Source organism: Symsagittifera roscoffensis, chromosome 6 (genome assembly GCF_963678635.1).
Source record: "Symsagittifera roscoffensis chromosome 6, txSymRosc1.1, whole genome shotgun sequence".
Lineage (NCBI taxonomy): Eukaryota > Metazoa > Xenacoelomorpha > Acoela > Convolutidae > Symsagittifera > Symsagittifera roscoffensis.
In genome coordinates this window covers 15,502,328-15,518,533 of record NC_087067.1, presented here as the reverse complement: position 1 = coordinate 15,518,533, position 16,206 = coordinate 15,502,328, and the positions used below count along the sequence as shown (strand labels likewise).

At 34.0% G+C, this 16,206-nt stretch overlaps 2 protein-coding genes across 2 annotated transcripts in view; both read right to left on the bottom strand.

The window, feature by feature from the left end:
• Positions 1-16,206, bottom strand: part of LOC134848609 (transcriptional regulator ATRX-like) — a 36,256-nt gene continuing 20,050 nt past the window's right edge. Inside the window, exons 9-14 of the mRNA XM_063866127.1 lie at positions 9,526-10,503; positions 8,555-8,953; positions 2,895-2,975; positions 2,477-2,610; positions 1,351-2,335; positions 1-778 (exon numbers count right to left, since the gene is read on the bottom strand). Of these exons, the coding sequence (XP_063722197.1) occupies positions 376-778; positions 1,351-2,335; positions 2,477-2,610; positions 2,895-2,975; positions 8,555-8,953; positions 9,526-10,503 (2,980 nt within the window). The 3' untranslated portion in view covers positions 1-375. The remainder of the gene's footprint in view (positions 779-1,350; positions 2,336-2,476; positions 2,611-2,894; positions 2,976-8,554; positions 8,954-9,525; positions 10,504-16,206) is intronic.
• On the bottom strand, positions 2,482-4,921 carry LOC134848429 (chaperone protein DnaJ-like). The gene is made up of 4 exons (XM_063865876.1): positions 4,535-4,921; positions 3,150-3,366; positions 2,895-2,975; positions 2,482-2,610 (listed from the first exon to the last, which is right to left on the bottom strand). Exons 1-2 carry the CDS (start codon positions 4,741-4,743, stop codon positions 3,150-3,152), a joined length of 426 nt encoding a protein of 141 aa, XP_063721946.1. The 5' UTR covers positions 4,744-4,921; the 3' UTR covers positions 2,482-2,610; positions 2,895-2,975.

Below are 16,206 nucleotides of genomic sequence, written 5' to 3'. Positions count from 1 at the left end.
TTAACAAGGTCGAAAATATCTGGGCAGAGGTCGACGCAATATAAACTCCTTTAATATCAATCGCACAGCAGCTCATGACTCAAGAAAACAACATTCAGTAACTTATTCAATTACCATTTTCCGTATAATAAAGACAAGATTAAAAGTTAAATACTTTTTTCCTTTTCAAAGACAATTTCAAAGTAATGCTCAAAAACAAGCAAGCAGAAAGCCAATAAAACCAAAATGATTCTAAATCTAAGCTAATAATAGGCACCATTGCAGTTTAACCATGAATCAAAGAGCAGCTTAATAATAACACAAAATTTGCAAATTCTACAATAATAAAAGGAAGCAATCAATTATAGCAGCTCAAAATGAAGAATTGCTGATATGTTACTTCTTAATGAATTTTTTAACATATTCCAGTGCGTCACTCTTATACGCTTTCAAATCTTCTTTGAACTTAATATGCGCCCTCCTTTCTTTCTCATAAATGAGAAGATACTTATTGATATCCGCCACTGACATGTCCTGTTTCAAGGTCATCATGACTTGGTTCTTCAGCACTGTTGAGGCTCGTGTGATGTCAGCTTCGCTTGCAACAGCTCTCGGCGTCTGGTGATTTGTATCCACACTTGAGTTCTGCGTCACTTCTGAAGGTATTTGGCTGACGCTACTTGTACGACTCACCGAACTTATAGGCGCTATGGTACTTCTAGTATTAGGGTGAAAAGGTAAGACTCCCGGAGTCACGGCACTATCACTTGGCGCGGGTAAGGTCAAGGCACCCGCATCACTAAAAACACATTAAAACCCAGAACAAATTTATGAAGAAAATCATTCTTGAACGCCTTACAGTTCAGGACACTTTCATCGAAACCCCTTTAAAACTTGTTTTGAGCAAGAATGTTCCGATCTTTTGTAAGCATGTTTTGAGCAAGCAGTACCTAATTTCTCTGAAAGTCTTTGACTTTCCCCAAAAAATCGTAACTTTTAGATGTGCCCTATCCGCTTTCAAATTTACCCATCCTCTCTCGCTTCATACATGTTTTTGAAAAATGCACCTTTTAAAAGAAAACTTCCGAGTAGGTCAGTTTGAATGTGGCTAAATATAAACACGCGAAACAATTAATGCAGCGAGTCAAAACCCGAACCGGATTTTATCCGACTAAGTTTGCGGTGTATTTTTTACAATATACAAAATACAAATCTTCCATCGCTGTACAGAGGTTGAACACGCCAAGTCACAGTTTCTCACTTCGGTGCTAATTTACATACCATGTACGATAACATTCCAATTTTTTTATGATAAAGTTATTTTGCAGAGAACCTGATGATGATGACGCTTTCTTAAGCTTTTGGACCAACCTAATTCTTGTACTTTCCAGTCCCGGAAGAATGTTTCCTGCGATGGACACTGTAGCGTTGTGGGTTGACTGAAGCAAAGTGGCTCCAGCTTGAGTCAAACTTGTCAACGGTGCTTCGTCAAACATACTCGGCAATGTCATGTCCACCGGTCGTGACTCGTCTGTAATTGACACATTATTTATTAATTTCGCTATCAGGTCGGCAGGTAATACGCTCCTCAGGCTTTCAATCCAGGATGCTCTTTCAGCTGGGTTACTTGGTCCGTTCAAGGATTCTTGTCCTGCGAAAACGTCACTCATGCTTATAGGTAGTCCAGACGGTAACAACCCGTATCCCGTGGGAAACCCTACCAGGCCAGGGTAATTAATGGCGCCCGGCAACACACCTCCCGGGGGCGGCGACCTCATTCGCTCACGTTCCTTTTCATATTCATCCCAAGCCGCCAATTTTTCCGATTCGGACAAATCTTCATCGTTATCATCTTGCAACAAGGTATCGTGTTCGTAGAAATTGCCGATCCACTTGTCTTTGTGGTTGTAAACTATATCCGCCAACACCTTGTCATCAGGCACCATTTGTATTGGACTTTCCTCCATAGTCGGATTAAACCTGTACAATTCACCTAACTCATGATCCGTGAAGCGTCTTTCTTTCGAATTTTTGTCCACGACGCGTTCTGCAAGTGAAACCTTGACAACTTGACGATAATAAACTTTATGTTCAATCGTGCCCTGTCCTATGAACCTGTAAATATACACTTGTTTCTGCTGTCCCATTCTGTAAACTCTGAACATAGATTGAATATCCTGAGTTGGGTTCCAGGAAGCGTCGAAGACTATCACGCGGTTGGCCGAATGGAGATTGATTCCGAGGGATCCCGCCCTCGTGGAAATTATCATCAGTTTGAAATTATTATTTTTCTCATTGAATATCTTGCACAGTTGTTTTCGAGTATCAGTGGACGTTGATCCGTCGAGTCTGAAATATAATTAGGTAGTAGAGCTACAATAAGGTTTGAAAAAATCCAACGTTTAGCATTCTGAGTTTAGCGGCTTTCAATTGGTTAAAACATTTCTGCTATTCGGCTCTTCTGTAATAAGTATAGCAGCCAATAAAAAAGACTGACCTTGTCCGTTACAGGCGGAGCATTCTGTCTGGAACTGTTGCACGAATCCAGGTCCCAGCTGCCGAACTTTGATAACCCGTCCTTGACCCTCACACTCGCGACACACACTCACAGAGCCAGGCTTCCCTCCTTGTCTATACAAACACATTTAACACAGGTATTTATTTCTCAGAATAAGTATTCTCCCAAATTTTCAGGCATAACTCATGATTAATTTAATCTAACAATTTGTCATGAATTCTCTAATTTCATTGCAATAAACTGACTTCTCCATTTAGGTGATAGCATTTCTGGGGCAACGTCAGATATGTAAGGAGTTAATTAACTAAAATTTTGGCCTTTGCTTTGCTGTTTCAATTTATGTTTTGCCAGTAGATAAATATTTGTAATTTCACAACAATAAAAGCCAGGAACTTACCCATTGCATTTTTTGCAAAGAACTGTTTTGTTCAGCTGTATTTTGCTCGTCTTGCCTTTGTAGAGATCTTCCAGGCTAACTCTGAAAACAAACACAACAATTATTTCAACCGGTTCAAACTCACATCGGCCGCAACTCAACCATACAATCGCAGTTCAAATCACTTCAGCTGCTAATGCCGAGAGAGAAGCTCAATTTAGTTTCAAATGCAAATGTTCAAAAGTTAATACTGAAAAATAAGAAAAAAAAACTCACTTAAGGGGGTGTATGTATCACATCTTTGCCCTTGGTTGGCTGCTGGCGTCTACCTCTTCCTCCGCCGCCAAACCCACCAAATGGAGAAAACATGTCTTCAAAGGGGTGTCCGCCGCCACCTCCCATGCCCCCCGAGGATCCGAAGAAGTGTCCGAATACATCGTCCATGTGTCCCGAAGCACCTCCCGACGAGTCTTTGACTGCATCCATTCCGTACCTTAAAAAAATTAAGATCACGTTGAGTATAAATTAATATAAATTAACAACCTGCTCTCTTTAAAAGGGAAGGAGATCTTTCAGCAGAAAATTCAGCCAAAAAATTCGACTTCATTACAAAAAACTAAAGCGAAATTGAATTTACAGTCTACATTTAACAAATAGAAAGACTGCGTTTTTAAAAACTGCCTGGTTTGGACGACAATAATTTGTTTTTAGGGAGTGCAGATTTTTTAGTAGAAACTATAGAGTGGAATGGATAAGAAGATTCAATTTATTGTAAGTATAGTTTCAAATACCCCTCAAACGAGAGTAGCCGGTTGTTTTGCAAGTAGCACTTAAACAAGAGTTATTTTTTAGAAAATCAAGAGTTTTTTAAGAATCTGCGCCGGTTTTTGAGCATGGTGTATGGAGTGACGAGGAAAAACAAAGCTTTTCCGGGGAAAACTAACGAGGAAAAAAAAGAAGGGTAGCCGTTTACTGTGCAAGTAGCACAGAATGTTCAGACCATATTCATTAAAAAATATATATAAGGGTTTTTTCCTTTCTTTTTTCAAAGTAGCGTCGTTTTTAGTATACAGTTTTGAGAACCATACAAACGCGTAGAAAGTTAGTGAAATAGGCAAGATGGACAATATTTTTTTTGAAAAATGAATACCGAACAAAAACTGTATTTTATTTTTTTAAAGAAAACCTTTATTGCCAAGCAAGCGCTACATGAACTATTAAAATCAAGTTTTGTAAGTCTTCACAAAAGTAATTTTTCCTATAACAAAGATTACTCGCTCCCTCAAAATTAGACGGAAAAACCAAAATTTTTTCTCGACAATGGGAAAATTTTTGACGCTCAAATCACGACTGAAAGGGATTCAATATGGTATATCACTCAACCCAGTCTGATGATTCTTTTTGATACATGACTTTGCGTGGAAGACAAAAAGTAAAAAACTAGAACACACCCGAATACAAAGCTTTTCCTCATTTTCACCGCTTGGAACAAAAAAATCAAAAAATAATTAAAAAATTTTACTAACTTTTGAAGGTTGCTTTTGAATATTATAAACTTTCTATTGCCAAGGAAACGCTAAATAAAGCTCCAAAAACTGGATTGGGAGTTCAGTTAATTAATCTAAGGAGGGGATTTTTCAAATGGGACTTTCATTTCATACCTGTCATACATGGCCCTCTTAGATGAGTCACTCAGCACCTCGTACGCCAAATTCACCTCCTTCAATTTCTCCTCCGCCTCAGCTGCTCCCTGGTGATTCTTGTCCGGATGATACTTTTTAGCCAACCTATGGTACTGCTTCTTAATCTGTGCATCTGTCGCATTGGGGCTCACTTCCAGTACTTGATACAAAGCTGTGTCTGCCACCATTATGCTGCTGTTATAATTCTTTTTTGAATTTCAGAAATAACTGCTATGACAGGGCGCTCGAGGCAAACGCTCTGAAAAAACAAGAGATAATTTAATTTGTTAGTTCTCTGGTGGTTTTGTTATAACAAGACTGCTCTCAAAAACTCTGAACGAGCTGAGCATATAACAATTTTCAGTTCAAGCTTATTTAAATTATTTGATATATCGACACATTCTACCACAGTATGAAAAAAAATTAAAGCTTGAAAGATTCTTCTATGTGGCATTAGAAAAACTGTATCTAACCAGGACCGATATTTGTCAGATTATAACAATAATACTCCCGATGATATCACTCATGATCATTAACACCAGAACGATTTCAAGTGTTTCATGATTACCCAGAGAGCCACTTATCAGTATCATTGTTGAATGATCCCAAAATCATTGTTGAAAAACTCCCGCGCAACTTTAAAAACTCATGTGCAGATTGAACTTTTGAAAATTACAAACTGATGCGAAAGCTCTATTTAAATACAGAGGGGAATATTTGCAACCTTTTGCAAACCGCTTTTACCAAAAACCGACAGGTGTAAATACAACCACAAGTTTTAAAAAAACTAGCCAACAAAAAATTTTCCTGTCAAAAATTGTAAGGGCTGGAAAAATTTAAATAAAAAGACTTTATGGGCTGATGAAATCTTCAAATAAAGCGTTTTAGCAGAAGGCAACAAAACGGAAAACATTCCTTCAATATGTACAAGTGGGAGGATAGAAAGAATACAGAAAGTTCAGAGAACGAAAGAGAAAAGAGAGAGAGAGAGAGAGAGAGAGAGACAATCAGAAGCGACATCTTTTACAGGCAATGGAAATTAACAAAACTATTTTCGTCGGATCTCTAAAACTGCCTTTGATAGAAACATCAGTTCTAACCAAAAACCAGAGAATTCTTGACACAAATATCAATCATCAGATGCAAGCTACTCATTCTAGCCGAACAAAAATAAAACATAGCCAACAGAAGGTTAGCAAAGTTTAGAAGAGCAAAACAGAAAAAAAACGTTAATAAAAATTTTTGAACATTTTAAACTTTCGAGCTTTAGCGAAAAAAATTCAAATATATGATCTCATGAACTGTTTCTGATTGACAATTTTTTTGATGAATTGACCCAATGTTTAAAATAAAGTGTATCAATGGGTAACTTTTTTATTTCGCTTAATTTTTTTTTATATTAAAAACTAAAAACCACTTTCGAAACAAAAAATTGAAAACATTTTTTTTTCGCTTCATTTCAGCTTTCATAATTGGAGAGCGCAATTCGCTCAACTTTTAGGGAAAGATATTGAATTGAATTCCAAAAGTCAAAATAAATGCATTAAAATGCATGAAAGCACTTCTGTCGTAAGAGACTTTTTTCTGGGAAAAAAAAACAAAAAAAGACCTATAGGAGCGAAAATCACTTCTTTCTTTTAGACTTGAACACACAAGCGAAGCTGCACTTCAATCACGACAAAACAGCAGTAAAAAAAGCTCTGAAAATTCAAAAAAATACGAGGATTTGTTGTTCTGACTTTCGAAGAAAACGGAATATTTATGCTCGGTGTGGTTTTTTTATTCAGTCAATTTTCGCCGATCAAAATCGTAGTTTTCAAAAAAAAATTTATACCTCATTGAAGATATTGACTTCCTGAGTTCAAAATTAAAAACATATTTCACCTTAGATTATTTTTTGTGAAGTCCTGGGGGTTTGAAAATTGCCAAATTGGCCATGTTATGCGCTAAATTATGCTCGCTTTGAAGAACTGCTGAGAGCGCAACGCGAATTATTTATGCATAGCGAATTATCCCGCACAACAAAATCGTTCCAAATTGAATTGAGGCTAGCTGATCGGATTGGTCTTATTAATTTCGTACGGCTCAACCTTTCACACTTTAATATTGTCCGCAATTTATAGGTTTTCAATATTTTCTTTTCCCAAAAACTATTCGATATGAATTAAGGGACAGTCGGAACATTCAGGGCGTTGTCCTGATATACGAGCTGTCTTGTTCAGTTTCATGCCAGTGATAATCCCGTTAAAGCTTCCGCCACTTGACCACTGATAGATTATAACTAGTAGTTTCGCACCAAGCTTTACTAACTAACAGTCAGTATTTCATGCCATGTAAAAGAGGATAAAACTCATTGCAATGAACTGTAAAAAAAAGACGATGATCTTGTGCACAAATACTTATCTAAAACAAGGAAAAGCCTTACCAGACACTTATTTCATCAAAAAATAGATACTACCAGCAACATTGTTAGAATTTCAATTCGCCACAAACGTCGTATTAAAACTACTAACAACGAAACAAAGCAAATTGAATTTCAGTTTAAAAAATTAAAAAGCAAAAAAATCAATATCACAAAACCCTCAGAGAAATTTAAGTACCTTTTCTATCGCTACTATGAAATATATTTTGTGTATAAAAATTGAACATTTATAGGCATTAAATTGGCATATCTACATATCCTCAAGTGCAGTTGTTGATGTTAAGTCGATGAAATTTTTAGTGGCAATTTGTACTTGCAAAGCAACTACAAACTTCGGATCAACCGTACAATTTTCCCGGACCAAATCGTATTAGGGGGGAGAAAATATGGATTTTTCATAAGCTAATTTAGAGTATAGCCTAGATTCGTTTAAAATTGACCATATTACTAAAGAAAATTGAATTAAAACATTAATTTGTGTAATTAACAGCATAGAAATGCAATACCGCATAAAAATTTAAAAACCAATTTAAATTGCGCGTTTGTATGAAATGCATATTATTTTTTTTCATAATTACTACATGCTTGAGCAGGGAATTCTACGGTAGGTCAATGGGCGGGGGAGGAGATTGTCTGGTTGATTCCAAAATTCGAAACCTATCGTATATCCTCGGCTTGCACAAAGCAAAATAGCATCAAATTTTGACCAAAAAATTAAATCAAAAAGTAAATGACAAAACCGTAATAAAATACAAAACTTCACTTCCTGCAATAGTTATCTTTCACACACGAGTGAACTCTAAACCCCTTAAAACAAAACGCGAGCACCTGGGTGCTTGTAAACATCCGATGGGGTTTCAATGTCCTTTTTTTGTAAAATTCATAATTAAGGACAAATTGATAATTAGTTATTTTGTGCTTGAACCTCACGTTGAGATGCTAGCTCTTAGATTTTTATGTAAACGAAATTCCTAAATAACAAGAAGGATAACTGGTTGCTGTGCAAGAAACACTAAATGCACGACCCATTCTTTCAAGAAAAAAAAACATAGAGGCGAAGCAAAATTTCGCACTACTAGCGATAAAAAACCTCGAAAAAGTCGAAAAAAACTAGATCTATTAAAATGAAAATTAATTTCAAAAAAATATGGCAAGAGAATTGAACAAAAAATTAGTATCGAATGAAACTTACCAAACGTTAACAAGGTCGAAAATATCTGGGCAGAGGTCGACGCAATATAAACTCCTTTAATATCAATCGCACAGCAGCTCATGACTCAAGAAAACAACATTCAGTAACTTATTCAATTACCATTTTCCGTATAATAAAGACAAGATTAAAAGTTAAATACTTTTTTCCTTTTCAAAGACAATTTCAAAGTAATGCTCAAAAACAAGCAAGCAGAAAGCCAATAAAACCAAAATGATTCTAAATCTAAGCTAATAATAGGCACCATTGCAGTTTAACCATGAATCAAAGAGCAGCTTAATAATAACACAAAATTTGCAAATTCTACAATAATAAAAGGAAGCAATCAATTATAGCAGCTCAAAATGAAGAATTGCTGATATGTTACTTCTTAATGAATTTTTTAACATATTCCAGTGCGTCACTCTTATACGCTTTCAAATCTTCTTTGAACTTAATATGCGCCCTCCTTTCTTTCTCATAAATGAGAAGATACTTATTGATATCCGCCACTGACATGTCCTGTTTCAAGGTCATCATGACTTGGTTCTTCAGCACTGTTGAGGCTCGTGTGATGTCAGCTTCGCTTGCAACAGCTCTCGGCGTCTGGTGATTTGTATCCACACTTGAGTTCTGCGTCACTTCTGAAGGTATTTGGCTGACGCTACTTGTACGACTCACCGAACTTATAGGCGCTATGGTACTTCTAGTATTAGGGTGAAAAGGTAAGACTCCCGGAGTCACGGCACTATCACTTGGCGCGGGTAAGGTCAAGGCACCCGCATCACTAAAAACACATTAAAACCCAGAACAAATTTATGAAGAAAATCATTCTTGAACGCCTTACAGTTCAGGACACTTTCATCGAAACCCCTTTAAAACTTGTTTTGAGCAAGAATGTTCCGATCTTTTGTAAGCATGTTTTGAGCAAGCAGTACCTAATTTCTCTGAAAGTCTTTGACTTTCCCCAAAAAATCGTAACTTTTAGATGTGCCCTATCCGCTTTCAAATTTACCCATCCTCTCTCGCTTCATACATGTTTTTGAAAAATGCACCTTTTAAAAGAAAACTTCCGAGTAGGTCAGTTTGAATGTGGCTAAATATAAACACGCGAAACAATTAATGCAGCGAGTCAAAACCCGAACCGGATTTTATCCGACTAAGTTTGCGGTGTATTTTTTACAATATACAAAATACAAATCTTCCATCGCTGTACAGAGGTTGAACACGCCAAGTCACAGTTTCTCACTTCGGTGCTAATTTACATACCATGTACGATAACATTCCAATTTTTTTATGATAAAGTTATTTTGCAGAGAACCTGATGATGATGACGCTTTCTTAAGCTTTTGGACCAACCTAATTCTTGTACTTTCCAGTCCCGGAAGAATGTTTCCTGCGATGGACACTGTAGCGTTGTGGGTTGACTGAAGCAAAGTGGCTCCAGCTTGAGTCAAACTTGTCAACGGTGCTTCGTCAAATATACTCGGCAATGTCATGTCCACCGGTCGTGACTCGTCTGTAATTGACACATTATTTATTAATTTCGCTATCAGGTCGGCAGGTAATACGCTCCTCAGGCTTTCAATCCAGGATGCTCTTTCAGCTGGGTTACTTGGTCCGTTCAAGGATTCTTGTCCTGCGAAAACGTCACTCATGCTTATAGGTAGTCCAGACGGTAACAACCCGTATCCCGTGGGAAACCCTACCAGGCCAGGGTAATTAATGGCGCCCGGCAACACACCTCCCGGGGGCGGCGACCTCATTCGCTCACGTTCCTTTTCATATTCATCCCAAGCCGCCAATTTTTCCGATTCGGACAAATCTTCATCGTTATCATCTTGCAACAAGGTATCGTGTTCGTAGAAATTGCCGATCCACTTGTCTTTGTGGTTGTAAACTATATCCGCCAACACCTTGTCATCAGGCACCATTTGTATTGGACTTTCCTCCATAGTCGGATTAAACCTGTACAATTCACCTAACTCATGATCCGTGAAGCGTCTTTCTTTCGAATTTTTGTCCACGACGCGTTCTGCAAGTGAAACCTTGACAACTTGACGATAATAAACTTTATGTTCAATCGTGCCCTGTCCTATGAACCTGTAAATATACACTTGTTTCTGCTGTCCCATTCTGTAAACTCTGAACATAGATTGAATATCCTGAGTTGGGTTCCAGGAAGCGTCGAAGACTATCACGCGGTTGGCCGAATGGAGATTGATTCCGAGGGATCCCGCCCTCGTGGAAATTATCATCAGTTTGAAATTATTATTTTTCTCATTGAATATCTTGCACAGTTGTTTTCGAGTATCAGTGGACGTTGATCCGTCGAGTCTGAAATATAATTAGGTAGTAGAGCTACAATAAGGTTTGAAAAAATCCAACGTTTTTTGTCCAACACTTTTTCGAGCGCATCAAGATGATTGATTACAGCTTTAAACTTTCTACTTCTTAATGTTTCTGCTTCATAGTTCGCAAGTTTTACCTATGACTAAAAAATCGACTGAACGCTTTAAAGCTTTTTTAAACTCAGCACATTAACAATTTGAGCTGATTAAATATAAGTAGGATAGTACTTGGACCCCATTAAAAATGGAAGAGCACAAAAAAACGAAAACCATTTCAAATAGTGAACTATTTTCAAGGAACTACAATATTGGGAGCAGCAGTCAATATAGAGAGCTAATGAAAAACGGGGGTAAAAAAATAAGTTAAAAAAAATAGTTCGAGAAATGTAGCCTAAATATTTTATTTATTATTAATTGTATACAGCATATTATTTTGTCGAAAATTCGGTTAAATTTAAACTAGCGTGTAACGCACCTCTGTTGCTTCGAAACTTTCACAACTCATGAAAAACCGCATATATTGGAAACCAGATCTGCAGGCTTTTAGTGTACTCTGACAGCACCCAATTACATGGTTGGTAATTTCATATTTTATAAAAGTTTTTAATTCCTAATTTGCGTCAAATCTCGAAAATGTCAAATCTCGAGAAGTACAAACAATTGGGTAGTCTTTTTTGAAGGCCAGATTTACAGCTCCTGGAAGTAGACAGGCAGCACCCAATTACAGGGTTGGGATATTTAAATTTAGTAACTTTTCTAAATCTAAGTTAACTGAAAATTTTGAACAAATCATAAAAAACCTCATATCTCAAAAACCTCAAGAATTTGAACAGGAATATTTGGAGGCTAGATTTGCAACCCCTGTGAGTACCCAGACAGCACCCAACTAAAGAGTTAGGAATTTCAAATTTAAAAAAATACAAAAATTGAGTTTTGTGATAAACTTTGAAAAAAATTTGAAAAAACGTCATATCTCGAAAACTACAAGGACTTGAGCAGTGATGTTTGGAAGCAACATTCTCAACTCCTGAGAAATATCTGACAGCACCCAACTACAGAACAAACTCTGATATCACCCAAGAAATTTTAAATTTGAAAACAAAAATTAATTCAAATTTTTTCAAAAAAATCACAAAAGAAGTCATATCCCGAAAACTACAAAGATTTGAGCAGTCATAATTGGAGGCAAAGTTCGCAATTGCTGAGAGTACTCCGATAGCCCCCAAGTACAGGGTTGAGAATTTCAAGTTTTGAAAAAAAATCCTTTCAAGTATTCTGAAAATGTTTTGAAAAAACCACAAAAAAACGTCATATCTGAAAACTACAAAGATTTTAGCAGTCAAATTTGGAAGCAAGATTCACAACCCCTGAGAGAGAGAGTACCCTGACAGCGCCCAACTAAAGGGTAAAGAATTTCAAACATACAAATTTTTGGAAAAATCACAAAAAACGTCGTATCTCGAAAACTACAAGGATTTGAGCAGTCATAATTGGAGGCAGGTGTTATAAAAAAAAGAAAAATAGAATAGGACAGAAAGATAGAAAAGATGAAAAAAAAAATAGGAAAAAAGACAGATAGAAGAAATAAGATAAATATAAAAAAAGGTAGAAAAAAAATCGAAAAAGATGGATAGAAAAAAGACAGAAAAAAACGAGAGAAAAAAAAATAAAAAAAGGGAAAAAAAGTTAGAAAAAAGATAGAAAGAGAAGAATCGAAAAAAAAACAAAAAAGATGTAAAAAAGATAAAAAAATCGAAAAAGATGGATCGAAAAAAGACAGAACAAAAGATAGAAAACATCGAAAAACAAGGCTCGAAAAAAAAGAAAAAAGATCGAGAAAGAAGGATCGAAAAAACACAGAAAAAAAATATAGAAAAGATCAAAAAGAAGGATCGAAAAAACACAGAAAAAAAAATATAGAAAAGATCAAAAAGAAGGCTCAAAAAAAAGATAGAAAAAAGCTAGAACAGAAAAGATCGATGAAGAAGGATCGAAAAAAAGACAAAATATGTAAAAAAAGAAAAAAAATCGAAAAAGATGGATCGAAAAAAAAACAGAAAAAAAAGATAGAACAAAAGATAGAAAAAATCGAAAAAGAAGGCTCGAAAAAAGATAGAAAAAAACATCGACAGAGAAGGATCGAGAGAATACAGAAAAAAAGATAAAACAAAAGATAGAAAAGATCGAAAAACAAGGCTCGAGAAAAAAAGTAAAAGATATAAAAATAACGAGAAAGAAGGATCGAAAAAAGACAGAAAAAAAGATAGAAAAGGAAGGATCGAAAAGAAGACAGAAATAAATATAGAAAAGATCAAAAAGAAGGCTCAAAAGAAAAGATAGAAAAAAAACTAGAACAGAAAAGATCCATAGAGAAGGATCGAAAAAAAGACAAAAAAAAAGATGTAAAAAAAGATCGAGAAAGAAGGATCGAAAAAAGACAGAAAAAAAATAGAAAAAGAAGGATCGCAAAAAAAACATAACAAAGATTAAAAAAGCAAAAAAGAAGGATAAAAAAAAGACAAAAAGATAGAAAAAAAGACACAAAAAAAAGATTCAAAAAAAGATAGAAAAAGAAGGGTCGAAAAAAAACAGAAAAAAGATAGAAAAAAAGCGAAAAAGAAGGATCGAAAAAAAAGATAGATCGAAAAGATCGAAAAAACAGGATCGAAAAAAAGACAAAAAAAAGAAAAAAGGGAAAAAGAAGATCGAAAAAAAGGCGAAAAAAGATGTAAAGAAGATGGATAAAAAAGACAGAAAAAAAAAGATAGAAAAAAAAGATAGAAAAAGAAGGATCGACAAAAAAACAGAAAAAAGTTAGAAAAAAAGGCGAAAAAGAAGGATCGAAAAAAGGACAAAAAGATAGAAAAAAAAGATCAAAAAAGAGACACAAAAAAGCTGAAAAGAAGGATCGAAAAAAAAGACAAATAAAGACAGAAAAAAGCGAAAAAGAAGAATCGAAGAAAAGACAAAAAAAAAAGAAAAAAAATCGAAAAACAAGGATCGACAAAAAACACAAAAAAAATGTAAAAAAAGATCGAAAAAGATGGATCGAAAAAAGAACAAGAAGGATCGAAAAAAAAGACAAAAAAAGATGTTAAAAAAGACAGAAAAAAATTTAAAAAAGAAGCATCGAAAAATAAAGGCAGAAAAAAAGATGGAAAGAGCAAAAAAGAAGGATCGACAAAAGTCACAAAAAAAGCCAGAAAAAGAAGGATAAAAAAAACAGAACAAAAAAGAAAAAAAGGGAAAAAGAAGATCGTAAAAAAAGACAAAAAAAGATGTAAAGAAGATGGATAAAAAAAGACAGAAAAAAAGATAGAAAAAGAAAGATCGACAAAAAAACAGAAAAAAGTTAGAAAAAAGGCGAAAAAGAAGGATCGAAAAAAGGACAAACAGATAGAAAAAAAGATCAAAAAAGACACACAAAAAAGATAGAAAAAAAAAGATAGAAAAAGAAGGATCGAAAAAAAAGGAAAGTTAGAAAAAAAAGCTTAAAAGAAGGATCGAAAAAAAAACAGAAAAAAGCGAAAAAGAAGAATCGAAAAAAAGACAAAAATCGAAAAACAAGGATTGACAAAAAACCCAAAAAAAAGATGTAAAAAAAGATCAAAAAAGATGGATCGAAAAAAGAACAAGAAGGATCGAAAAAAAAGACAAAAAAAAGATGTAAAAAAAGACAGAAAAAAGATTTAAAAAAGAAGCATCGAAAAAGAAAGGCAGAAAAAAAGATGGAAAAAGCAAAAAAAAAGGATCGACAAAAGTCACAAAAAAAGCTAGAAAAAGAAGGATAAAAAAACAGAAAAAAAAACAGAAAAAAAAAAAGAAAAAGGGAAAAAGAAGATCGAAAAAAAGACAAAAAAAGATGTAAAGAAGATGGATAAAAAAAGACAGAAAAAAAGATAGAAAAAGAAAGATCGACAAAAAAAACAGAAAAAAGTTAGAAAAAAAGGCGAAAAAGAAGGATCGAAAAAAGGACAAACAGATAGAAAAAAAGATCAAAAAAGACACACAAAAAAGATAGAAAAAAAAGATAGAAAAAGAAGGATCGAAAAAAAAAAGGAAAGTTAGAAAAAAAAGCTTAAAAGAAGGATCGAAAAAAAAACAGAAAAAAGCGAAAAAGAAGAATCGAAAAAAAGACAAAAATCGAAAAACAAGGATTGACAAAAAACCCAAAAAAAAGATGTAAAAAAAGATCAAAAAAGATGGATCGAAAAAAGAACAAGAAGGATCGAAAAAAAAGACAAAAAAAAAGATGTAAAAAAAGACAGAAAAAAGATTTAAAAAAGAAGCATCGAAAAAGAAAGGCAGAAAAAAAGATGGAAAAAGCAAAAAAAAGGATCGACAAAAGTCACAAAAAAAAGCTAGAAAAAGGAGGATCGAAAAAAAAAACAGAAAAAAAAAGATAAAAAGCAAAAAAAAAGAAGGAACGAGAAAAAAAAGATACAAAAAAGCGAAAAGAAGGATCGAAAAAAGACAAAAAAGATAGAAAATGAGATCGAAGAAGAAGGATCGAAAAACAGACGAAGAAAAAGATAGAAAAAAAGAGAAAAAGAAGGATCGAACAAAACAAAAAAAGGATGTAAAATAAGATAGAAAAAAAATATCGAAAAAAATGGATCGAAAAAAGACAGAAAAAAAACATAGAACAAAAGATAGAAAAGATCGAAAAAAAACAGAAAAAAAGAAAGAAAAAAAGATCGAGAGAGAAGGATCGAAAAAAGACAGAAAAAAAAGAAGCATCGAAAAAGAAAGACAGAAAAAAAGTCACAAAAAAGATAGAAAAAGAAGGATTGAAAAAAAAGACAAAAAAGATAGAAAAAAAGCGAAAAAACAGGATCGAAAAAAAGACAAAAAAAGATAAAAAAAGATCGAAAAAGAAGGATCGAAAAACAGAAAAAGATAGAAAAAAAAGAGAAAAAGCAGGATGGAAAAACAGACAAAGAAAAAGATAGAAAAAAAAGACAGAAAAGAAGGATCGAAAAAAAGAACATAAAAAGATGTAAAAAACGGTTAAAAAAGTATCAAAAAAGAAGGCCCGAAAAACACAGAAAAAAGAAAGAAGAAAAGATCGAGAAAAAAGGATCGAAAAAACAAAGAAAAAAAAGATAGAAAAAGAAGGATCGAAAAAAAAAGAGAAAAAGAAGGATAGAAAAACAGACAAAGAAAAAGATAGGAAAAAAAAGACAAAAAAGAAGGATCGAAAAAAAGAACATAAAAAGATGTAAAAAAAAGATTTAAAAAAAGTATCGGGAAAAAAGGATCGAAAAAACACAGAAAAAAAAGATAGAAAAAGAAGGATCGAAAAAAAAAAAGAGAAAAAGATAGAAAAAAAAGATAAAAAGATCGAAAAAGAAGGCTCGAACTATTGTAAAAAAAAGACTGAGCTTGCGCACAAATACTTATCTAAAACAAGAAAAAGCCTTAACAGACACATATTTTAACGAAAAATAGATACTACCAGCAACATTGTTAGAATTTCAATTCGCCACAAACGTCGTATTAAAACTAATAACAACGAAACAAGGCAAATTGAATTTCAGTTTTAAAATAAAAAGCAAAAAAATTAATATCGCGAAACCCTCAGAGAAATTTAAGTACCTTTTCTATCGCTACTATGAAATATATTTTGTGTATAAAAATTGAACATTTATAGGCATTAAATTGGCATATTTACATATCCTCAAGTGCA

Excerpts from the sequence above, each read along its gene's own strand:
- LOC134848429 (XM_063865876.1), bottom strand. The coding sequence starts at position 4,743 with ATGGTGGCAGACACAGCTTTGTATCAAGTACTGGAAGTGAGCCCCAAT. Across the intron at positions 3,367-4,534 it reads AAGAGGGCCATGTATGACAG|GTACGGAATGGATGCAGTCA; the intron begins GTATGAAATGAA and ends AATTTTTTTAAG.